The following is a 24,091-nucleotide window of genomic DNA, read 5'->3' as shown; positions in this document are numbered from 1 at the left end:
AGGAGGAGCCCACTTCCCTGCTGAGCAAGTGGGTTAGGACAGGAAGGAGCCAGGCTGGGCCTGCACACCAGCCCACGCTCAGGCATCAGTCTGTGCCTCCTCTCTCTCCTCCCTCGCCCCCACCTCGCTGCTCGGGAGCCGTGCGGCTCCTGCTGCCCAGTGCCATCACGTCCTGGTCGTGGACAGCTGGGGTGTGGGAGCAGTGGGCGGCTCTCTCCAACCACCAGCCCTGTAACTTTCTTCATAGAGGGGATTTTTGCCAGGGGTGTGCTCCAGGGTGGCCCAGGGCTGGGTGAGGCAGGAAGGTCTGAGTCTCAGGTGGGCGGGAGTGCCCCAGGGAGGCCAAAGTGGCGTGTGTGTGGTGTGGGCGGACCTGCTGCCCACCCGCCACCCCTGCCCCGAGTTGCTGCAGTTGACCTGGTGGGGGAAGCAGGGGACCCAGGAGCTCCACGGAGCAGTCTGGGGGATTGAGCTGGTCCCAGCGAGGGGCCCGAGTTCCACATTGACCGACACGCCCCAGGCTGAGAGGCAGCCAGGACGGGCAGGCGAGGTGTGAGGAGAAGCCAGAGCCAGGGGCCCAGCTGGTGGGTGTGTTGGGAAGATTCAGGAGCTGCATCCTGGCCTGGGTCCCCCAACCTGAGGGGGAGAGCAGCCAAGACCCTCCGTTAGTGCCATTTTTTTATCGCACACGGGATCAGTCTTGGACGACTGTCAGCCCAGCAGACTTGCGTCACACAGCCTGTGAGAGGCCAGCAGGCTTGAGCCTGTCGCCCTCCGTGTGACGGCGTCGCACTCGCGGCGTTTCTGTGTGAAGACGTCGCACTCGCGCCGTTTCTGTGTGAAGACGTCGCACTCGCGCCGTTTCTGTGTGAAGACTTCTGTTACTTTGTTCCTTGAGGCTCAGGAAAGGGAAGCTCCGTAAAGTAACCCCGCACGTCAGCTGGCTCGTGCGTGACTGCCCGTGGCCACCCCGTTCTGCTCCCTCGGCCTGGACGGCCGTCCTGGCACAGGATGGTGAGAGGTGTTTGGGGGGGGGGGACTGTGAGCGCAGCGTTCTGACTGCACGCGCAGGTGCTTAGTTTGTGTCTGAGAACTAGGGGAGAGGAGTCAGGCTCCCAACCGGACGCCAAGACGCCAGCTGGCCTGATTTGGCCATCAGAGGTTGTATGCGTGTGTCAGATTGTCACACTGTGTGTACCCCAACACGCACGGCTACCACATGTCAGTTAGAAGCGAAAGCGGCCTTCCCGAGACTGCGGGAAACCTGTGCACTTGTGCTTGGCGTCGGCAAGCGTGTGCGGCGTGGAAGGAGCTGTGTGCGGGAAGCCGTTCTCACCTGCGCCTCACCCAGAGCAGGGCTTCCGCGGGCTCTGTGACTCAGGACGTCCAGGCGCCGAGCAGCTGGCATCCCGGTCAGAAGCAGCGATGCAATGCACACACTTGGCTCTGCGTGGTCTCTGTGGGTTCTATTTTGGGGAGCGCCATGTCTGCTTTTAGTTTCTCGGAACTGCCTTTTACGCACAAAACCAAAGTGAAATGAAATGGGTACAGGCCACGAAGAGTGAGGCCACGCCGAGCTTGGTGCTGTGTTCCGAGTTTCCGTTTAACTTAGCATCTTGTTTGTTATGGGAGGAGAGGCATCGATGCATTGAACGTACAAAAGGTGATAGTCCTGAGGCTGTGATTACCCCAGACATATCTTTAAAAAACTTACTTCCTTTTATTTATCTGTAAGGGCAGAGGGAGAAGCAGAGCTCTCCAGTCTGCTGGTTTGCACCCACAACAGCCACGGCTGGGCTGGCCAGCGACAGGCACTCAGTGTCCCGAGTGCTGGCAGGGACCCAATTACTTGTCGTGGTCGTTGTCTCCTGGGGTGCGCATAGCAGGAGCTGGGAAAGGAGTTAGAACCTGGTCCCAGACCAGGCACCCTGATACGGTGATGGTGTGTCCCAGTGGCACCTTAACCACCGTACCAAATGCCCATCCCTGTGTATTTTCTCAGAGAACTTAATAAGAGTTTCATTTTGAAATGATTGGCTAATTTTTAAGTGATTTATTTATTTGAAAGAGCAGAGAGAGATCTGTTCTCCACGGATGTAACTTCCCAAATGGCTGCAATAGCCACAGCTGGGCCAGATTGAAGCCAGGAGCCGGGAACTCCATCCTGGTCTCCCACACGGGTGGCAGGATCTTAAGTACCTGGGGCATCTTTCACTGTCTCCCAGGCACATAAGCAGATAGTTGGATCAGAAGGGGAGCAGCCAGGACTTGAGCCAGCACTCAGATATTGGCCGGGGCGAGGGGCTGGATTGAAAATGGAGCAGATGGGACATGAAACTGGCGCCCATGTGGGATGCCGGTGTCGCAGGCAGCAACTTTACCCACTGTGCCACAGTGCCAATTCCGGCCAGCCAGTGCTGAACTTGGGCCTAGTGTGCTGACCCCTGCTCTAGGCCACAGCCGGGCTGTTAGAGCCTGGGCCTGATGCTCAGCGTTTCGTGGACAAGTGGCCCAGTTCCTCAAAGCCGGCTTTTCACGAGGGCTGCCTGCTGCTGTGTGAAGTGCTGTGTGGGATGCTGCTCAGAGTAGAGGTTGCCCGTGCTCTTTCTGTGAGACCGAGAGCCGGCGTTGGAGTCACAGACTGCTCACAAGCTCACGTGTTTACCACAGCAGGGAAATGTCTAATGTGTGTGACGTGCCAAAAGGTAACCCGCTCCAGCGGGCCGCTGAGCGGTACCCAGCGTGTAAATGTTAATGTGCCGGCAGAGGAACAATCTAGGATGGCTGTCAGGGGTCCCTGGACGGCAGGGGACTCTGTTCCTTGTGCCCAGAGGGGCCTCAGGCTCTGCGGTTTGGCTTCCCACCCCCACATCTCCTGCAGCTTAGCCCTAGGTGGAGGTGGGTGTATGGGTACTGTGCTGGGGGAGAGCCATGGAGGCAGAGCCCAAAGCTGGTCTTCAGGGGCACACATTTCAGCTCACAAGCCACTGGGGGGGACCAGGGGGTGTGGTTGTGTCTAAGCAGGCAGGAGGCTGGACTCCCGGAGCCAGGCCACGATCGGTCAGCATGGGGAGGGAGGACAGACACTGGCCATGACCGCAGTCTGGTGGCGTCAGCTTTCCTCTCTCCCATGCTTTGAGTTTCGTTTCCCAGCTTGCAAGCGAGGGCATCTGAATTCATGGTAGCGACCGAGATCAGATGTTTAAAAAATACAATTGCACAGTGCAATTTAATGGACTTTTAGGTTAAACAGCCCCTAATTTGAGATGGGAATAGACTTCTAACAAACGTTTCCACTGGCAAGAATTCTTGGTGGTTGGCAACCGGTCATTAAGATATTCTATTTGCAGTTTTGGTTTTATGTTCACTGTGTTATAGTTCAACATTATATAAATTCATAATTTCACATTATATAAATGCCAAATTGGGGGTATCCTGAGGCTTGATCTAAATTTTTCTCCTGGAAAATCATTCTGACTATAATAGGAGATATAATGAAGACTTGGGGTTAGTCTCAAAATACACTACAAACTCCAGATCAGTCCAGTTGGGGACACTTCTCTTAGGGTGCCTCCGTTTACGTTTCTGTTGCGTGGCTTTGAGCTTTATCCCTGGCATAACACTGAGTTCGGGAACGCAGCTGTGATTAAAGTTGCGTTTGGGGGCCGGTGTTGCCGTGCGGTGGGTTAAGCTGCCACCTGTGACAGCGCTGGCCTCCCATATCCGAGCATCAGTTCGTGTCTCAGCTGCTCTGCTTCTAATCCAGCCCCTGCCAATGCTCCTGGGAAGGCAGCAGAGGACGGCCCAAATACTTGGGCCTCCCTCACCATGTAGGAGACTCGAATGGTGTTCCCGGCTCTTGGCTTCGGCTTGGCCCAGCCCCGGCTGTTACAGCCATTTGGGGAGTGAAGCAGCAGAGGGAAGATCTCCTCTCATCTCCTCTCCCTCTCCTCTCCCTTCCCCCTCCTTCGCTCTCTGCCACTGTTCCTTTTACATAAATAAATCTTTTTAAAAAATCTCACATCTGGGGGGACATTGAAATGTCTTGTTAGTTATCACAGTTCAATCAGTTTAATTTGATCCCTGAAAGAAGGCTGTTCTGATGGGCTTGCTGTCAGATTTATGCACAGTTTAGCAGAACGTGCACTTGCTGTTGCGTGGGTGCGTGCTTGTGAGTGAGGCACTGTTCTAGGAGCTGCTGGGTCTCATACCCTCAGTGCAGCATCCTGCGCCTTGGAGGGATGCATCTGGAAAGAAACCGGAGCGGTCGTATGTAAATCGCGGCTGGGTTGCTGTGTTGGCCAGTCCTGTGATTTGCCATCTCAGTCCTGCACCTCAGGATGTGGTACTGCTGGGTGACAGGAGGGTCAGTGGCTTTGCTGGGCTATGTTGCTACCAGTGGACCGTGAGATAGTGACTGTTTTTGCGAGGGCACAGTGCCGTGCGACACTTGGCCCTAAGAGAATGAGACTGGAGAGAATGAGGTTTTCATTTCTTCCAGTATAATTCACACGTATGGGGCTTACGACTGCTACACATGTAAGCGTGCTTATTTTACATAAATGTCATCGACTTTTTGCATTCACACATAATTTATACTGGCAGTCTGAATCTATGATTATCTCTGCTGCTGCTCCCCTCCCCCCAGCCCCAACTTTTTAAGAAAAAAAAAATTATACTTGGAGCTTTTGGTTGATGACATAACTACTCGTTCACTGTCAGCCTTGGCCTTTTCTCACGTGAGATTTTTGTTCTTGTAGCTTGTAGTTTTAGTCTTTTGTTTTTTTCCCTTTTGATTGAAGTCCTGATTGGCCATAGAATAGTTTGATTTTATTTAGCAGTTGTTACTGACCGTGTCGGGAACATAGACCAGAACTGGAATCATCCCTCGGGCCTGAGGTCCTGGTGGGCACACCTGTGAGTGCCCGGTGGCATTGTGGAGTGAAATTAGTTTTGCTGCCTGTGTGTGTCTGTGTGTAGGTGCGTTGGAATGAATGTTTTCCCAATGGCAAAGTGGGACTAAGAGCAGTTCTCCCTTTTCTGTATTTTATAATGAATGTATATTGTTCTGTAATAATAAAAAGGGATGGGGGCCAGCGCCGTGGCACACTTGGCTAATCCTCCACCTGCGGTGCTGGCACACCGGGTTCTAATCCTGGTTGGGGCACCAGATTCTGTCCCGGTTGCCCCTCTTCCAGGCCAGCTCTCTGCTGTGGCCCAGGAGTGCAGTGGAGGATGGCCCAGGTGCTTGGGCCCTGCACCCCATGGGAGACCAGGAGAAGCACCTGGCTCCTGGCTTTGGATCGGCGCAGCGCTGGCCATAGCAGCTATTTGGGGAGTGAACCAACGAAGGAAGACCTTTCTCTCTCTCTCTCTCTCTCTCTCTCTCTCTCTCTCTCTCTCTCTCTCTGCCTATAACTCGACCTGTCAAATAAAAAAATTTAAAAAAATAAAATAAAAAGGGATTTAAAATAGCAGGCATAGGTGCCGTCACCATTTCGTCACGGCAGCCTTCGGAGAGTCACGTGGGGCAGGCTTCCCGGATGCGCCTGAGAGCGCCGTGCTCACGTGGGGCCTCTATTGCGTGGCAGCAGTCTGCATGGGAAGACGCGTCTGGGTCTGTTCCTGCGGTGCTCGGTTTGCAGCTGTTGCAGACGTGGATCCTAGAGTGCAGAATTTTGACTTTCTAGACCAGGACTGTTTCTCTGCCCACCCTTCACAGCTCTCGCTGTCTCCCTTCTCCCCAGTGCACACACACATGCACACACATCCATGCACTCGTATACACACACAGATACACACACTCACAGTACACAGAGTTCCAGTTTGTACTTTAACTTGGAAATTGAGGCAAGATCAGAACATGTTTGTGCAGGGACTTGGAGATAACCCTGGATGTCCAAGGTTCGTCCCGCGCAGGCCGCGGCCCTGGTCGCCATCCGTCCAGTCCCCTGCAGTGGTGTTCTCTCGGAGCTGGCGCCACTGGAGGGTGATGGTGATGCCCCTTCACTTTGTGGAGCAGAACATCAAAGGGAAACATGGGCTCCGAGGGAAGATCGGTGAGCAGAGGACGGCCAGAGCTCGATCTGGTTCAGGAGTTAGGATATGAAACGCAGCTGTGCGGTGTCGTTGAAACACTGCCGGGCACGGCTGCCTCGCCCATCAAGGAGAGTGTCCGCCGTGGTGCCCAGGCGGGACGCGGGCAGTGTGGACGCCTGAGAGAGACAGGAGGGGATGTGCTGAGATCGGTTCACTTTGAATGAAGCTTTTATTCCGTTTTCTTTCCGTTTATAGTACCTGGCAGTCCGCGTGTTAATGTTACTAATAAAACAGAAACCCGGCCTTAATTTTGGGAACTGTTTTCATGTTTCCAACTTGAAGATCACTTAGCTCTGCTGTTACCTGTGATGACTTTCCAGAGACTCAACCACATGCAGGGTCACTTTTTTTTTTTTTTATAAAGGTGTTTTATTTATTTGAAAGAGTTACACCCAGAGAGAGGAGAGGCAGAGAGAGAAGCAGAGCAGTGAAAGGTTCTTCCATCCGCTGGCTCACTCCCCAGATGGCCGCAATAGCCAGAGCTATGCCGATCTGAAGCCAGGAGCCAGGAGCTTCTTCCAGGTCTCCCACCTGGGTGCAGAGGCCCAAGGACTTGGGCCATCTTCTACTGCTTCCCCAGGCCACAGCAGAGAGCTGGACTGGAAGTGGAGCAGCCGAGACTAGAACTGACGCCCACATGGGATGCCAGCACTGCAGGCAGTGGCTTTACCCGCTTCGCCACAGCACTGGCCCCCAGAGTCACTTTGAGTCACTTCCACTTGCAGGTTGCCAGGCGGCCTTGGGACCCCAGTCTGTCTTGGTACTGGGCCGAGTTGGGGCGGCCGACTGCCCGGAAGTGCTGTGGGCGTGGGAAGGAAGGACGCAGCCAGCTCGGTGCTGGAAACCCCAGGTGCTGGCCCTGCCTTTCCGGGCCCCATCGCCCGCACCTGCTCACCTGCAGCCCCGAGTGGGTTTTCTCAGGAGGGAAGGTTCCTGAAGGTACACACCAGCCCAGTGTGGAGATGGTGCTGTCCCCAGACCGTCTTCTCTAGCACAGTGGGGCTGGGTTGTGTTGTGCTTGTGGGTTGAATAGGGGACAGCTCCCCAGCTCTGTGTGCGGAGATTCGGCTCCACGGGGCTAGCGTGCTAGTTCAGAGTTCTCACGTCGAAACTCCCTTACCCAGTGGGCTGTGAAAGTGCACATGCGTGTACTTTGCCTTGCGCCCAGGCGGAGAGATTGCTGTGGGGCTGCAGCTTGCCACTGAGCTCCGCCCGAGCCCCGGAGGGTTAGCTCCAGACAGGACGCCTGCCGCTGGCTAAAGGAAGGGCGGCGGGTTATTTTGGAAATGTAGGATGACATTCCATTCCTCATACCAGATTCTCAGCGTGAACATTTTATCCTGGGGGTAATGGCTGTTGGAGGGCATGTGACGTGCCAGGCTGTGCTGCGCGCTCCACCTGAGACCTGCCCCCAGCCTAGCCGCACTGTTAAGGTGTAATCTGTAAGTTGCCGGGAATTCTCACGGACCCTCTTTTTTTTTTTTTTTTTTTTTTTTTTAAGATTTATTTATTTATTTGAAAGTCAGAGTTACATACAAACAGAAGGAGAGGCAGAGAGAGAGAGGTCTTACATCCGCTGGTTCACTCTCCAGTTGGCTGCAACAGTCAGAGCTGCGCCAATCCAAAGCCAGGAGCCAGGAGCTTCTTCCGGGTCTCCCACCTGGGTGCCGGGGCCCAAGTCCTTGGGCCCTCTTCTACTGCTTTCCCAGGCCACAGCAGAGAGCTGGGTCGGAAGTGGAGCAGCCGGGACTAGAACCAGTGCCCATATGGGATGCTGGCACTGCAGGCAGAGGCTTCACCCGCCATGCCGCAGCGCCGGCCCCAGGTCCCTCTTTTAAAAGCATGCTTTTTCTTCTTGCACCTTTGGATGTTGATCATTTGTATATTTTTTTAAGATTTATTTGTTTATTTGGAGGTCAGAGTTGAGAGAGAGGGAGAAGGAGACTGACCAAAGCCAGGAGCCAGGACCTTCATCTGAGTCTCTCGTGTGGGTGGCAGAGGCCAAAACACTTTAGCCATCTACTGCTGCTCTTCCCGGGCCATTAGCAGAGCTGGACCAGAAGTGGGACACGAACCTGCACCTATATGGGATGCTGGCGCCACAGACAGTGGCTTAGCCAGCTATGCCACACCCCAGCTTCAGTCGTCCATATTTTAAGTCTTGTTCTTGTAGTTGTGGCCATGTTTGTCGGAGGTGGAGGTTGGCCGGTGAATCTGCATTGCCTCTGGCTGGGCTGCCCCGACTGCTGATGGGCTGTTGGGGTCTGGCGGGCTCAGGGGAGCCGTGTGTGTTCTCTGAAGTCTGAGCTCTTCTGTTTGTTGAGCGTTGTGCTTCTTTTTGGTTATACTATTTAAGTTTTGGCTGGAACTGCTTGCATTGTTACCTGTGATCAGTCTTGTCCTTGTCTGTAGATGAGAGGTAATGTCTGTGAGTTCATCTGCTCAGCGGGACCAGGGCAATTGCTTGGGTCAGGCACCTGAAACAATGTTTGCCATCGTGAGTTTGAAATGAGTGTGTGTGTGTGTGTGTGTGTATGTGTGTGTGTGTGTGTGTGTGTATAGAGGCAGAGTAGCAAGGTGTCCCAAAGTGACGCTTCAGTTCTCCTTCTTTTTCAGGCTTTATGGTTTGGTCTGTTGTCTCTCAGACAGAAGATCATTCCGTGGATTGTCACTTACTTGCACTTCCACAAGGAATCGGAAATTTAACGTATTCTGTGTGACCCAAAGGCTTGTTTAGTAAGAGCAGCGAGTGAGTGGATGCGCGGATGAAGGAAGGAACAACAGGACTGATTATAAATAAGGAGCCAGGGGAAAAGGATTAACTAATAGTTTTCCCTAGAATGTACTTAAATAATTTGAGGATTTTTTTTTCTAATAGGTTTGGTTTTACAAAAGATTTTGTTGGAGCAGTTTTAGGTTCACTGCAAAACAGTGAGAAGTCCAGATTCCCGTGCAGGTCCAGCCGCCCCGGTGGGGGCAGTCCGAGCAGCGTGGACGGCGCATGCTCACCTGGTGGCTGCAGCGTCCACTGTGACCGCAGGGCTCACTCCTGATGCCGTGCAGGGCTCACTCCTGATGCCGTGCACGCTGTGGACCTGGACGGTGTGTGATGACAGGTGCAGGTCCAGCCGCCCCGGTGGGGCAGTCCGAGCAGTGTGGACGGCGCATGCTCACGTGGTGGCTGCAGCGTCCGCTGTGATGACAGTGCGTGATGACAGTTTCCACCGCTGTGCCCCACGGCCTGTTCCCTCTGTCTCGGCCCCTAACCCCCGACAGCCCTGGTCTTGTGTCTGCACAGTGTTGCCTTCTCCAGATGTTGTGAGTTGGGGTCTTGCCGTGAGCAGCCTTTCACGGCTGCTTTCACTTAGAAACGTGCACGTCAGTTTCCACCGTGTCTTTGTGCTGTGCTGCACAATGTTCCAGTACCTGAGTGTCCCCAGCTCACTTTCCCAGTCACCTGCTGGAGGACGTCCTGGTTCCCTCTGAGTTTTGGAAAGTATGAACAAGGCTGCTACTGTGTCTGTGTGCAGGTTTTTGTGTGGAGATAAATTTTCAGCTCCTTTGGGTGAATAACAAGGAACACAATTGCTGCATTGTGTGGTAAGGGTATGTTTTTTAAATAATTAATTAATTTGGACAGCAGAGTGACAGAGAGATACTCCGTCCACTGGGTCACTCCCTGAACGGCCACAACAGCTGGAGCAGGGCCAGGCCAAAGCCAGGAGCTAGGAATTCCGCCCACGTAGGTGACAGGGACTGAAGTACTTGAGCCATCATCCGTTTCTTTGCCAGGCACATTAGCAGGGAGCTGGACCAGAAGTGGAGGAGCTGGGCTTCAAACTGACGCTGCAACATGGGACGCCGGCATTGCACGTGGTGGTGTAACCCACTGCACCAAATGTTCAGTGTTGTGAGTAACCGGTGGCCGGGGCTGGACTGAGCCGAAGCCCGGAGCTTCATTTGGGTCTCCCATGTGGGTACGGCCATCCAAGCACCAGGGTCATCTTCCACTGCTTTCCCAGGCGCGTTATCAGGGAGGTGGATCAGAAGTGGAGCAGCCAGGACTTGAACCAGCGCCCATATGGGATGCCGGCACTGCAGATGGCAGCTTAACCCCCTGTCACAGTGCTGGCTCCTGCTGCTTCTTAATTGGGTTGTTTCTGAGTTCTAGCAGGTCTGCGTATATTTTGGCCACGTCTTTTATCTGGTGTTTGTGACTATTTGCTACCAGTGTGTGACTTACCTCCTCCATCTCTTCACGTTGTCTTCTACAAGACAGAACGTTTAAGTCTTAGTGAGCTCCAGTTCGTCAGTTCTTTCTTTCATGGATCGTGTTCTTGGCATTGCATCGAAAAAGCCATCCCCAAACCCAGGGTCATCTGCGCTTTCCCCAGTTTCATGTTTTGCACGTTGTGTTTAGGTCTGTGATCCATGTTGAGATAGTTTGGTACAGTCTGGCTGTGGAAAACGTGCATCCATACGTACATATTGCTATGTGCCTTATATGTGTTTTATGTGTGTCTGCATTTCTGTTTCTCCCCCGTGACGTCCAGTTCCTCCAGCAGTATGTGGGAAAGCCTAGCTTTCCTGCGCTGTGTTGATTGCCTTTGTGCCTTTGTTGGTTGCCTGTGTTCTGTTTTACTTCTCTGGGAATCTGACCCTGTGGAATTTAAAGCTGTATGGTTCCGCTCACTCCCAGGAGACCACTCCCTGCCTCCCTTCCCCAGTCCCCTCTGATCTTTGTGAAGGAGGACTGAGAGCCATCCCATTGTGTGCTGTGAAGTGAGGACCCACCCCCGCCCTGGACACCCTGGATGGGACTGACGGGAGACCTGGGTGCCACAGGGCTCCTGCCCAAAACTGTGATACTTACTACAAACACCCCTGTAGGTGCTCAACCCCAGCTATCGATGGTTCTGATTTTTAATGCATGGAATGAAGCTTGAGCCCCACTTAAAACGGGTGCTGTTTTCTGGAAGGCTCAGGGCCAGGGCACAGGGCTGAGGGGTGGGGGGGCTCTTGTTCCGCTCCCTCCTGGGCCTTGCTCCCTCCCTACGCAGCCTTAGAGTGCCTGTGGCTTGTCCTATGCGTCGTCCTCAGGCCTTAACTCCAAAGCTGCTTGAATCTCTAGTGCTGGGTGGGTGGGGGAGGGGGGTTGTATTGGGAAGACCCCTGGGCCTGTGCTGGGAATTACAGTGGCCTAAAGTATCTTTATGTAGACTTGGGGGCTACAGTGAAGGAGTGCAGATGAGAGAAAAAGTCCTAGAAGGAGATGAACTCGTAGTTCTCATTCGCTGTCTCCCTGCCCTCCCCCTGCCCCACATCATTTGAGCTCCTTGCTAACACAGGGAAAACTGGGAGACTTTCCACAGAGGAGCCAGGTCCAGCTGCGCCGTGACCGCCCAGGGCCCGCGTTCCCCCCACTTCCCCTTCCCGGCGGGTACCCACCTGGGTGCTGGGAGTTTGTTTTTGGTTTTATTTTTGTCTTGGTTTGCTTTTTGGCAGTCCCGGCAGACCAAAGCTTGAATTATTTAATCATGTGGAGGTTTTTTCGGTCAAGTGCGACATTGGTTCCTGGCCCATGTTGTGTTGCTGTGAGCAGACCAGCAGGGGCTTGGACCCTGGGCTTGCCTTCCGCGGGCAGACAGCTCCCTGCCGCCCTCGCCGCCCAGCTGCCCTGGTTGGCTTTGTGCTTCTCCTCTGCAGGTGGCCTTTGAGTTTGCACTACCTGGAGCAGTGCCTTTCACCAGTGTTCAGGCAACATTTGGGGCCACATTTACACTGGACCCTGTTCATTGAAAGGCTGTTTCGCATGGACCAGTTCAGCGTGATGCCCTCCCCCCCCCCCACCTTTAAGGGAAGGTGGTGGCTGGAGAGCTGCGCGCAGAGCCAGGCGTGGGCCTCGCTGGGGGCAGGTTTGCGTCCTCCCCTGGAGCTGTGATTGCTCCAACCAGGAGAGCTCACGTGCGGAATCAGGTGCTTCAGCCGGGTCACTCGGCCTGACGCAGAAGCCTTCACTGACCCCTGGCCATGTGTGCCTGACTCTGCCAAGCTTCATTCTCCATCATTTTGAAAGGGGTCAGACTTCTCTGACGGGTGTGTAGATTCCAGAATTGGACACCAGCCGTTAAACTCATTGATACGCTTTGATTTTTCACCACTAGCGTCCCAGCCTCATTCTCCTGAAACACTTAGTTTTATGAATGGAGTCTTTAAAATGCAGAGCACCTAATCTTTGCACTTAATTAGATGAAATCTGGCAGAGCCTACAGGAAACTAATTAGGGGCGACCTGGGAGGGGCACGTAGGGTAACCGTAGAGGAGGGTGATCCTGGCTTAATTGTAAACAGACTCCTCTCAGCTACCTGGGAACGCTGCCTGTGGCCACGTTAACGTCGCTGTAAAGACTCAGAAACGCTGTGGGAACGGCCGGCGGTGATGGCGTCTGGACGTTAGTGAAGCCGTATTTTCTTTGAAAAAGTCTTCAGACAGCAGGACGAGGGACTCGGCATCACGTAGCGAGGGGAGCGCTGCGTGTATCTCGGTGAGGCTCTCGAGCAGCGTGGTGGCCAGCTGATGGCCGGACTGCGGACTCCGTGAGGGACAGCCCGCCCGCCCGGCACAGCCAGCAGAGAAGAAAGCCTGCCTTTGTTCCAGCGGATGTTTGCTAATGAGGGGGGGGAAGATCCGATGTGCCCGTTGAGGGTGATTCCCAGCTGGGCTGGAAGTTCCTGGGAATAGGCTGACCTGGTGTCAGCCCCTCTCAGATTCACCGGGCAGTGACGCAGGGTCCTGACACATCGCGTGTAGGTGAGGTGGCTTCGCCAGAGTCGAAGGTCACGGAGATTCTTTGTGGAGCCAAGGTCAAAGGCTGGCTCGATGGACACTGGGGAGAAAGCCGGCGCTGCCGTGTGCGCCCTACACCCTAGAGGTCCTTCAGTGCGGCTTGTAGAAAACGAGGCCTAGCCTTGTGACCGTGAAACAGCCTGTGCGCACTGACTCTGCCTCCCGCTTCTCCATGGGCGGCCTGCCCGGCACCGAGCAGTGTGAGTGGGTGCAGCGTGTGACTGTGAGCACGGTACTGGTAACATTTGCCTGAGAAGCAGAGAGAGAGAGAGAGAGAGAGAGAGAACTCCTCCGTCTGCTGGTTTACTCCCCTCAGTGCCTGCAGTGGCCAAGGCTGAGCCCAGGAGCGGGGCCTCAGTCTGGGGCCCCACTTGAGCCGTCACCTCTTCCTTGAAGCCAGAGGGGCTAGGATGAGGGCGACGCTGGACTGGAACTCGGGCGCTTTAACTGCTAAGCCGAGTGCGTGCCCTGCGGAGCTCCTGTTGAATAATGCGCCACATCAGCACTGAGAGGCCTGTGGTGATGTATCTCAGCTTGATACTACTCAGACTGTTTTCTGTGATACAGAATTCACTACATGTTTGTGGCTCCTGGAGTTCTAAATGAACTGCCATGGGGTGGGCGTTTGGCACGTTGCTCCAGACGCTGCTTGAGACACCTGCACGCCAAATCAGAGTGTGTGGGTCCAAGTCCCGGCTCCACCCCTGCTGCCAGCTTCCTGCTGAAATGCACCCTGGGAGGCAGCAGGTGATAGCGCAAGTGACTGGGTCCCTGCCATGACGTGGAAGACCAGATTGGACTCCTGGCCTTGACCTGGCCCAGCCCTGGCTGTTGCAGCGCTGGAGTGAACCACCAGGTATAGGGGTGCTGGCACCGCTCCCACCACCCTCCTGCATCTATCTGTCTCTGCCTAAATTTAAAAAGAAAAAGGAAAACAGACCGTTAGGACTCTCATCTTCTTACCTATTTATTTTATGGAAGAGTTGTTGACCTCCTGACGCTGGTGGGCACGCCAGCACCAGGGCATGGCTGGAGTGCGTGTAGCGCTTCTACTCCCCGTCCCGGGGATCTGCTCACCTGTTCCTGAAGTCCAGGTGGCTCCTTCGGGAAGGGAACTACTTCCGTGACGTGTCCTTAGGCTTTTCTTGGAATCATCACAGGTTACTTGTATTGCATCCAGGGTGTCCGATGGGCAGCTGCTCTGTGTGAAGTGCTCATGTTGTGGTCCCGCTGGGAGGCCTAGGAAGTGACTGTTGGGGGCACTCAGACCCAGGCCCAGGCTCGGCCTGAACTTTCTGTCCACATTCTCCCACATTCCCCCTCCCCACCCCTACGCACCAGTCCCCCAGTGCATCTCTGTATAAGACCACGGCTACAGCACCGTGGTGCACCTGTCCCCAGTGCATCTCTGTATAAGACACGGCTGCAGCACCGTGGCGCACCTGTCCCCCGGTGCATCTCTGTATAAGACCACGGCTACAGCACCATGGTGCACCTGACCCCAGTGCGTCTCTGATTAAGACCACGGCTACAGCACCGTGGTGCACCTGTCCCCAGTGCATCTCTGATTAAGACCACGGCTACAGCACCGTGGTGCACCTGTCCCCAGTGCATCTCTGTATAAGACCACGGCTACAGCACCGTGGTGCACCTGTCCCCAGTGCATCTCTGTATAAGACCACGGCTACAGCACCGTGGTGCACCTGACCCCAGTGCATCTCTGATTAAGACCACGGCTACAGCACCGTGGTGCACCTGTCCCCAGTGCATCTCTGATTAAGACCACGGCTACAGCACCGTGGTGCACCTGACCCCAGTGCATCTCTGTATAGGACACGGCTGCAGCACCGTGGTGCACCTGTCCCCAGTGCATCTCTGTATAAGACATGGCTACAGCACCGTGGTGCACCTGACCCCAGTGCATCTCTGTATAAGACATGGCTACAGCACCATGGTGCACCTGTCCCCCGGTGCATCTCTGTATAAAGCCATGGCTGGCAGCATGGTGGCCCTTTTAGTCACCCTTCTGTAGCTGAGCCAGAGCCCCTGCGACAGCCCCGTGCCAGGGGACCGCTCCGCCCTGGCGTCCTTGGCATGGTGCTGCATGCCCAGGGTGGAGCCTGACCACCGTCCCTCGCCATGAGTGGTGGCCCTGGGCGGCCTCCAAGATACTCTGAGAGACACATTCCTGAGAAGTGCTGAAGCTCACAGGAAGTCTGGGGCCCCCACTAGGAGCCTGGTGCGGACAGCCGAGGATCAAGGGCCGCCATCTTGGTGGTCTCCTGGGGAGAGAAGCAGGGCGGCTGCACACCTGTCTGGAAGGTGCCCCTGTCCTTAGTTGTCAGGCACGCGGTTCCCTGGGCCGGCTGCCCGTGCCCGTCGGTCCTTGTCAGCTGCCCTCGGCTGGGCGTCCTGCACTGCACTGCCTCATGGCCCTTGTCGCTGGTTCCTCGGGCGCCTCGTGAGCATCTCGGTCCGTGGCAGGCCCTGAGTAGGTGTCACCAGACACCCTGCAGGGTCCCGTGGCACCCACAGTTGGCTGGTCAGAGCTCTGAGGCCGAGCGCCGTGACACAGGAGGCGCCTTCTCGGCACCTGGGAGCAGGTTCTGAGGCTCGAGGGCAGGGTGTGGCGCCGTCAGGGGCAGCGAGCAGGGTCTGCAGACCACGCCCTGGCCCGAGTGTCAGGCGTTCTGCATCCGCGGAGGACCTCCCTGTTTCACTGGATTTGTGTCTGTGTGTGGGACGTGTTGTGAGTAGTTTGAAAGGCAGACGGTCTCCCATTTGCTGGCTCATCCCTCCCATGCCCACAAGTCAGGGCTGGGCCAGGCCGAAGCCAGATCGGGAGCGTGGTCGTCCTCGCTTGTCACCTTGTAGCGTGCAGTTTGTACCCAAGAACCAGCCCAGCTGGAAACCGGACAGCAGAGGTGCTTCGGGCGGGAACTTCATGAAATTCCTTTCATGTGAAAAGACGAGTCAGGTGGTCGTGTAGGCCTGTGGCAGGAGTTCTGTCCCATGCTGGCATTGTCGCCGGCCACTCCCGCCCTCCCAGGAAGCCCCAGGTCCCCTCTTCCAAGGCCCCTGCCAGTGCAGGTTTGAGCTTGGCTTCCCTGTGGGGAGGTGCACAGTTCCCGCCACACGTGGTCCCGCAGCGCCCTGGTTCCTCTTAGCACGTGTGAGAGTCAGCGTTGGTGTGCATCCCCCAGCTTGGGTATGCTGTGTTTAAAAACCAAACCAAACCAGAACAGAAACCAGGCCGGCACTGTGGTGTACTGGGTTAAGCTGCGGCCTGCAGCACCGGATCCCATATGGGTGCTGGTTTCAGTCCCAGCTGCTCCACTTCCAATCCAGCTTCCTGCTAATGCGCCTGGGAAAGCAGCAGACAATGACCCAAGTGCTTGGGCCCCTGCACACATGTGGGAGACCCAGATGAAACACCTGGCTCCTGGTGTCAGCCTGGCCCAGTCCCAGCCATTGTAGCCATTTGGGGAGTGAACCAGCAGATGGAAGATCAGTCAATCTCCGCCCCCCCCGCCTCTCTCTCTCCCTCCTTCTTCCTCTCCCTCTCTCTTCCTCTCTCTCTCTCTAATCTCTCTCTCATTTCTCCCTCTCTGTAACTCTGCCTTTCAAATAAATAATTTTTTTTTTTTAAAAAAAGAGCAAAAATAAAACTGACCTCACTTTCTAATTGGTTGTGAGATCTGGCACTGATTTTGGTGGCTAATTCACACCTGTGCCTCCCATGTGACCATCAGAGATGAGACTCTAACGAGGGCACTGGGGCTCCACCCAGTTCCTACGCAGGCGAGCCCTGACGGGTCCAGCGGGAGCCGGCCGGCGGTGGTCAGCCTGGCTCCCTGTTTTCTTTTAAGCTCTGCTTTGGGAGCGTTTCCCTTCTCCACTCGTGGAGCTTTTATTTATTGGTAGCTTATTGTGTAGAATTAGGAAAGCGGGTGTACTAGCTGATCTGTTTTTCCGTTGTAATTGCAATAATTGGGGGCTATCAAACATATGTCTGTCCAAAGGCAGATAAATAGCCCAAATCCAGCTCGCTCACAGAGAGTTAGCATTTAACAATAGGAATAAAATCCAAAACCACAGACCACAGAGGAAAGGCCCAGGGCTGATCAGACGCCGTTGTCCGGTGGATTTTGCCGTGCGGATTCCTCACGGAGGAAGGCTGTGCAGACGCTCTGCGTCTCTGACCCTGTGGGCCGCTGATCCCGCCTGTGTCACAGCACAGGGGAGGCGTGGCTGGAATCGGAGCCCATTCTTCCTGCACCCTCCCGCTCAGCATCCCCAGGAAGCAGGCCCCGGGTGGGTGCTGGGGCCCCGGGCTGAGCCAGTAGGCCCAGCCCTGGCTGCGCAGAGGCCCCGGGTGGGTGACACGTCACCGCACTGTCGTCTGCGGGGAGGCGCGGGTCTGTGGAGCCCCACTTCACCCTGACAGTGCTGGCTTCTGCTGAGCGCCTTGGCTTGGGCCGCGCTCCCCGAGCCGACACGGCTGCCTCGGAGGGAGTGCATGGAGGACAGGGAGCCGTGCCAGCCCTGGCCCTGCGCACCCTGTCTCACCTGCTGTGCTGTCACTCGGGTTTCCCGTCTTCAGCGTTTCCTTGATGGGAAGCCTCCTCGCACCTGTTTGCCTGCAGGGTCACACTGGCCAGCTCTGGCCCTCGAAGTCCCATTCAGCACTAACGTCTGCCCTCCTCCCGCCAGGCTGTGATCGTGGCTTTATCGAGGGCCCTTGGCATGCCCTGGCTGCTTCAGAAGGCGTTCTGGTGCTCCGGTTCTGCTTGCAGCGTTCGGCAGTGTAGGGGACGCCCTGCCGTGTGCGACTGAAATCGTTGTTTTTGTTTTTCTCCCTCAACAGATGCAGCAGCTTTTTTATGAGAATTACGAGCAGAACAAGAAGGGGTACATCAGAGACCTCCATAACAGCAAAATCCACCGAGCCATCACGCTGCACCCCAACAAGAACCCCCCCTACCAGTACAGACTGCACAGCTACCTGCTCAGCCGCAAGATCGCCGAGCTGCGCCACCGCACCATCCAGCTGCACCGGGAGGTGGTGCTGATGAGCCGCTACAGCAACACCGAGGTCCACAAGGAGGACCTGCAGCTGGGCATGCCGCCGTCCTTCATGCGCTTCCAGGCCCGCCAGCGCGAGGAGATCCTGGAGTGGGAGTTCCTGACGGGCAAGTACCTGTACTCGGCCGCCGACGGCCAGCCCCCTCGGAGAGGCATGGACTCGGCGCAGAGGGAGGCCCTGGACGACATCGTCATGCAGGTGATGGAGATGATCAACGCCAACGCCAAGACCCGCGGGCGCATCATCGACTTCAAGGAGATCCAGTACGGCTACCGGCGCGTGCACCCCACCTACGGGGCCGAGTACATCCTGGACCTGCTGCTGCTGTACAAGAAGCACAAGGGCAAGAAGATGACGGTGCCCGTGAGGAGGCACGCCTACCTGCAGCAGACCTTCAGCCGGCTGCAGTTCGTGGAGCACGAGGAGCTGGACGCCAGGGAGCTGGCCGACAAGATCAACCAGGAGTCCGGCTCCCTGTCCTTCCTCTCCAACTCCCTCAAGAGGCTCGTGCCCTTCCAGCTGCCCGGCTCGAAGGCGGAGCACAGGGAGCCCAGAGAGACCAAGATCAACATCCTGATCCCGCTGTCGGGCCGCTTCGACATGTTCGTGAGGTTCATGGGCAACTTCGAGAAGACGTGTCTCATTCCCAACCAGAACGTGAAGCTGGTGGTTCTGCTCTTCAACTCCGACTCCAACCCCGACAAGGCCAAGCAGGTGGAGCTGATGCGGGACTACCGCGCCAAGTACCCGAAGGCCGACATGCAGGTCCTGCCCGTGGCCGGCGAGTTCTCCCGCGCGCTGGCCCTGGAAGTGGGGTCCTCCCAGTTCAGCAACGAATCGCTGCTCTTCTTCTGCGACGTGGACCTCGTGTTCACCGCGGAGTTCCTGCAGCGGTGCCGCGCCAACACAGTTCTGGGCCAGCAGATCTACTTCCCGATCATCTTCAGCCAGTACGACCCAAAGATTGTTTATAACGGGAAAGTTCCCAGCGACAACCATTTTGCCTTCACGCAGAAGACCGGCTTCTGGAGGAACTACGGGTTTGGCATCACCTGTATCTATAAGGGGGACCTCGTGCGCGTGGGCGGCTTCGACGTCTCCATCCAAGGCTGGGGGCTGGAGGACGTGGACCTTTTCAACAAGGTGGTCCAGGCAGGTCTGAAGACGTTCCGGAGCCAGGAAGTCGGCGTCGTGCACGTCCACCACCCTGTCTTCTGCGACCCCAACCTGGACCCCAAACAGTACAAGATGTGCTTGGGGTCCAAAGCATCGACGTATGGGTCCACACAGCAGCTGGCCGAGATGTGGCTGGAGAAAAACGACCCGAGCTACAGTAAAAGCAGCAATAACAGCGGCTCTTGGAGGACAGCCTGACGGCCGCTCTGCGGGAGGGCGTTTTAATTATCTAATTTATTTTTCAGACGTTTTTGTATGATCAGTTTTTGAAGTCCATACAAGGATATATTTTACAAGTGTTTTTCTTACATAGGACTCCTTTATGATTGAGCTTTTGGAACAAAACAATGTGATCAGTGTTTGCCTTTGAACACGTCTTCTTGCTGAACGTTACGTAGCCGCCTGCTTAACCCTGACTTGAAGTGCACCTGCTGAGCGAAACTGGGTTTTGTTTCTGTTTTTGTTTTACACTTCCTTTTCAGCCTCCTCGCTACTGGTCGATGGCAGAAAACGTGACCATTCCTGCAGAGTATTATCGCAACACGACACTGTAACTCGCAAATGTTCTGTTGTGACTTAAAATTGCACAGATTCTACCTTTTGTGTTTTTTTGTTTTTCTGTTTTTTGATTTTTTTTTTTTACAGCAGTTTTGTTTTGTTTTCTTAAAGCCATCTCGTGTTGCAGTCGTGAGATGAGGAAATGCGACTGTGGCTGTGCCGCCGTCTCCAGGAGAGCTTTGCCAGAATCCGGTGTCCGCGGGAGCGCAGCGGGCACAGTGGCCGGCGGCCCTGCCGGCTGCCACGAGCCCAGCGTGCGGCTTCAAGAAGGATTTGGTGGTTTTTTTCCCTTCTTCCTGACCCTTCTGTGTAAAGGGTTAAAATATTAATATTTAGGATGACAGAGAAGAATTATTGTAATAAACCTAACTTACGCAAGCTTAAAAAGAAGCCCTAATGAACATGTGGGGAAATGTCCGGCTTTGTTCACTGCATCCTGTCTGCACCTGACGGTGGCGATGGTTCCACTCTCCATGACTGTTTTGTTGTCTCCTTTGTCTCTCCGATACCTTTAATTTATTTAATACCCGTGGGCTGGAGCTCCGCCTTGCCGAGTGTCTGTTAGTCCGTAGTATTTATGTGCCGGCGGGTGGGCGGCGCGTCTTACGGCGTAAACCCATCTCCGGAGCCTCCCTCCCGCGCTCTGGCCTTCCTCGCTGTTCCACTAAACGTGAAGTGTTCTTCGACAATTTTGGTGCTCACGTGTTTCGGGGACAAAAGTGAAACGACTCTGTCATCGCACCGGAAAGCTCGTTTGTTTGACACTCACAGATCAAATGTGCCTTAATAAATTTCTGTTTTTCACATAGGTTCCAAACGGTGATCGGCTTGCCATTTTAATACACACCATTGGAGATCCGCTTATTTGTACATAGCCACTTGCTCATTGGGACGAATAAACCAGTGAACAGTATTTTTCTGTGGTACTTTGAAGAGCCGTCTTGTCTCCTTAGTCCTTACTCGCTCTGAGCCGCAGACGCGTGTTACACGCGCAAGCGCAGGTTCACGGAGCTGGCGGGGCGGGGCGGGGCGGGCAGCCTGTGGCTTCCTCCTGTGTCCGGGTGAACTGGTCCTCGTTTGCTCCGCCTCAGTTTGCGGGCTCCGTGTTCCCTGCAGCAGAGGGCTGCAGACCAGCACCAGGCCCCGTCCCGCTGCCCGGGCACCGAGACGCCAGCATTCGGCAAGCGCCTCTCGTGACGCTCTTGGGGCCATGTGGTCTAGAGGAGGAGTTGCACGCAGCTGCTGTGTATGTAACCCAGGAGTCCAGAACAGCGAGACCTTGGATGCCGAGGTCGTCAGGTTTGGGGGACAGAAACCGCACCCCTGGGATGGGTGATGAGGGCCCGGTGACGTCACGCTCACGGTGGAGGGGGGACAGCCCTCCTGCACCCCTGGGATGGGTGATGAGGGCCCGGTGACGTCACGCTCACAGAGGGGATGGCCCTCCTGCAGCCCGATGGTTAGGGCCCAGTGACGTCACGCTCACGGAGGGAGGACGGCCCTCCTGTAGCCCGATGGTTAGGGCCCAGTGACGTCACGCTCACGGAAGGAACGGCCCTCACACAGCCCGATGGTTAGGGCCCAGTGACGTCACGCTCACAGAGGGGATGGCCCTCCTGCAGCCCTATGGTTAGGGCCCAGTGACGTCACACGGAGGGGACGGTCCTCCTGCAGCCCGATGGTTAGGGCCCAGTGACGTCATGCTCACAGAGGGAACAGCCCCCACGCAGCCCAATTGCCGTTTACTTGGTGGGAGTCTTGAGTTCTTTCTTGGTAGAAAGCAGCAGGGGCGTCGGGCACAAGGTATATCCAGTTACTGTCTCGCCAGCCAGGGATCCGGGATGGGGTGTGTCCTGGGGACGCTGGTCAGCTCAGCGGTCACTGCCCTGTGCCTGCTCTCGCTGATGTCACTGTTGGCACCTGTGGAGACGTGGCCTCCCACCCGGGCTGTGTCTGCAGGAATGGCCCGCCCCCCGCCACGCCGAGCCTGGCAGCTGCTTGTTGGCCTATGGGTTCCACTCTTCCCAGTGGCGTTGTGGTCGCTCCGTGTCCTCACTCTGGCCACAACTGGGACTCAGTCCCTCTGGCTCCCGAGCCTGAGCCCCGTCCCCTCCCCCTCATCTGTTGTCCCCGCTCGGCAGGGCGCCTCCGCCACACACCTCTGCCATGTCACACACTCGCCCTCTGGCCAGATCTCTTCTCCTGGACGCCACCCTGGACTCTGTGTACGTGCGGTCATTCGGATGCAATCCTGGGGCCGTGTGGGGGTGTCTTCCTCACGAGAGCCCTGGAGGGCAGGCCTGGGTCTCCGGGGTCTCCTGGGTCTCCTGGGTCTCCGGGGTCTGGTTCCCAGCAGGCCCCTGGCTGTCGGGAGCAGGAGTGCTTACACCGCTGGGTGCTGTCCTCACTTGTGTCCCTCCTGAGGGAATTCCCCCAGCCTCCCATGCAGTCCACGGCCATCGGGCGGGCGAAGACCTGTGGCCCCAGCTCCAGGCCTGGAACAAGTCCTCTCTTGCCCTTAAGTTCAGACAGCTCTGTCCCTCCGCTTCGTGTATCTGCTGCTTCCTGCTTTGTTTCTCCTGCCTTTTAGTACAGATGTTAAAAGACAGTGGCTTGGCCCACAATCCCACACACCAGGAAACCTGTTCGCCGCATTTCAGCGTTAGGACTTGATTGTGACTGTGACTGAAAAGCGGGGAGCAGCTCACCCCGCACGAGGGGGACCGAGGAAGCCTGCGGGGTCGGAGCCCGTGCCTTCCCCGCCCCTCAGCGCCTCTGCCAGGCCCCAGCCATCGAGGGCTCAGGGCGGCTCAGCCACCTTCCCACCCAGTCTGACCACAGCCTGTTTCACAAAAGCCCCCAGATCTGGGCCGCGCCTCAGCCCGGGGTGGACATGCGAGTCCCTTTCCTGGATGGCGGATGCGGTGAACACGCCCTCACCCCCTGCAGGCCCGGGACGCTCCCTCGCCATGAGTCCGGCTGTTGCCTCACGCTGAGGGAAACACAGTTCACCTTTTTCCTGTGCCATTAGCATTTTGAGGGGGGAGGGAGAGAGGGAGAGAGGCCTTCCATGCACTGGGTCACTCCCCAGATGGCTGCAACGTCTGGGGCTGGGCCAGGCCGGAACCAGAAGCCAGGAGCTCCTCCGGGTCTCCCACGTGGGGGCAGGGATCCAAGCGCTTGGGCTTCTACTGCTTTCCCAGACACATCAGCAGGGAGCTGGATCCGAAGAGAAGCAGCCGGGTCTCAAACTGGCACCCGTATGGGATGCTGGCATTGCAGACAGTGGCTTAACCCACTGTGCCAGCCCCTTCCTGTGCTCACCTGGGCACCGGGGTCTCCTGTCACCTGCTGTTTGTTGCTCCACGATCAGGGGTCATGTGCGTTCCAGTGAGTCCAAGTCACCCCACCTCCCTCAAGGACAGCACGTGGCTCAGAGGGCGTGGCAGGCTTCCTGCTGCTGGGGGCTGTGTGGAGACCCCGCCTCCAGGTGGGCAGGGCCCCTGCAGGGCTGTGGCCACCCGCGGAGGTCCCTGCCCATGCCCTGCGGGTGAGGCTGCCCCCTGCCCTGTAATCTGCCTCCAGCAGCTTGTGCTTCCAGCCAGCAGCCAGCTGCGGGGCGTGCGGCTGAGGTGGCCGTACAGGGCTGCCACCTGCCTCCAGGGGCCCCACAGCGCTTTCTCGGCCTGCTGTCCAGTCACCTCCTGTCCTGCCCTGGGAGTCCTCGCCCCACACCTGTTGAAGCAGTGACTGTCCAGGGCATGTGCAGTGATGGAGTTGCGGCAGCTCCCCGCGTGGGCTCCTGCACGCGTCTCTGTGCCACAGCATTTTGTGTGGTCTTGTGTAGCGGTGAGGGGTGTAAATCTGCAGCCAGGAGCCCCAGGGCCCACCGGGCAGGGCCAGGGCCTACCGGGCAGGGCCAGAGCCCACCGGGCAGGGTCCGGGGCTTTGGTGACCCGCGGCCACTCCCTACCCATTGTCAGGGGTTTTGTAGTGGGTCGCATTTACCGTAAACTTAGTTATCCGGCAGGGGTAAAGGTCTTTGTCTCCTATTAATACAGACAGAGGTGAGGTTTTGTCCTTGAAAGACCATTCCGGCTGCACTTAATGGAAAGAGGAGTCCGTTACACCTGACTGCCTATTTTTAATGAGAAGATGTAGAAAGAAATTGATCGAATCACCTAATAGTGCAAAGTAGGCCTGCTGGGGAGTCGAGGGAAAAGAAGCTGGCCTGGCTGTGATGACTTGGTCTCCGTGACGCAGACCCACGAGAGGCGAAGTCGGTGGGCTCCTGAGCCGCCCTTCTGATTTGTCACGACTTAGCAC

The 24,091-nt window shown here is 56.3% G+C and overlaps 1 protein-coding gene across 2 annotated transcripts in view; it reads left to right on the top strand.

The window, feature by feature from the left end:
* Window positions 1–20,678, top strand: part of CHSY1 (chondroitin sulfate synthase 1) — a 63,106-nt gene extending 42,428 nt beyond the window's left edge. For both annotated transcript variants that reach the window (XM_070053316.1, XM_051822270.2), the window contains exon 3: window positions 17,813–20,678. In XM_070053316.1, the coding sequence (XP_069909417.1) occupies window positions 17,813–19,405 (1,593 nt within the window). In that variant the 3' untranslated portion in view covers window positions 19,406–20,678. The remainder of the gene's footprint in view (window positions 1–17,812) is intronic.
* The last annotated feature ends 3,413 nt before the right edge of the window (window positions 20,679–24,091 follow it).

Source organism: Oryctolagus cuniculus, chromosome 12, assembly GCF_964237555.1.
Source record: "Oryctolagus cuniculus chromosome 12, mOryCun1.1, whole genome shotgun sequence".
NCBI lineage: Eukaryota > Metazoa > Chordata > Mammalia > Lagomorpha > Leporidae > Oryctolagus > Oryctolagus cuniculus.
The sequence above is the reverse complement of the archived record's forward strand: the minus strand, read 5'-3'. Positions and strand labels throughout refer to the sequence as shown.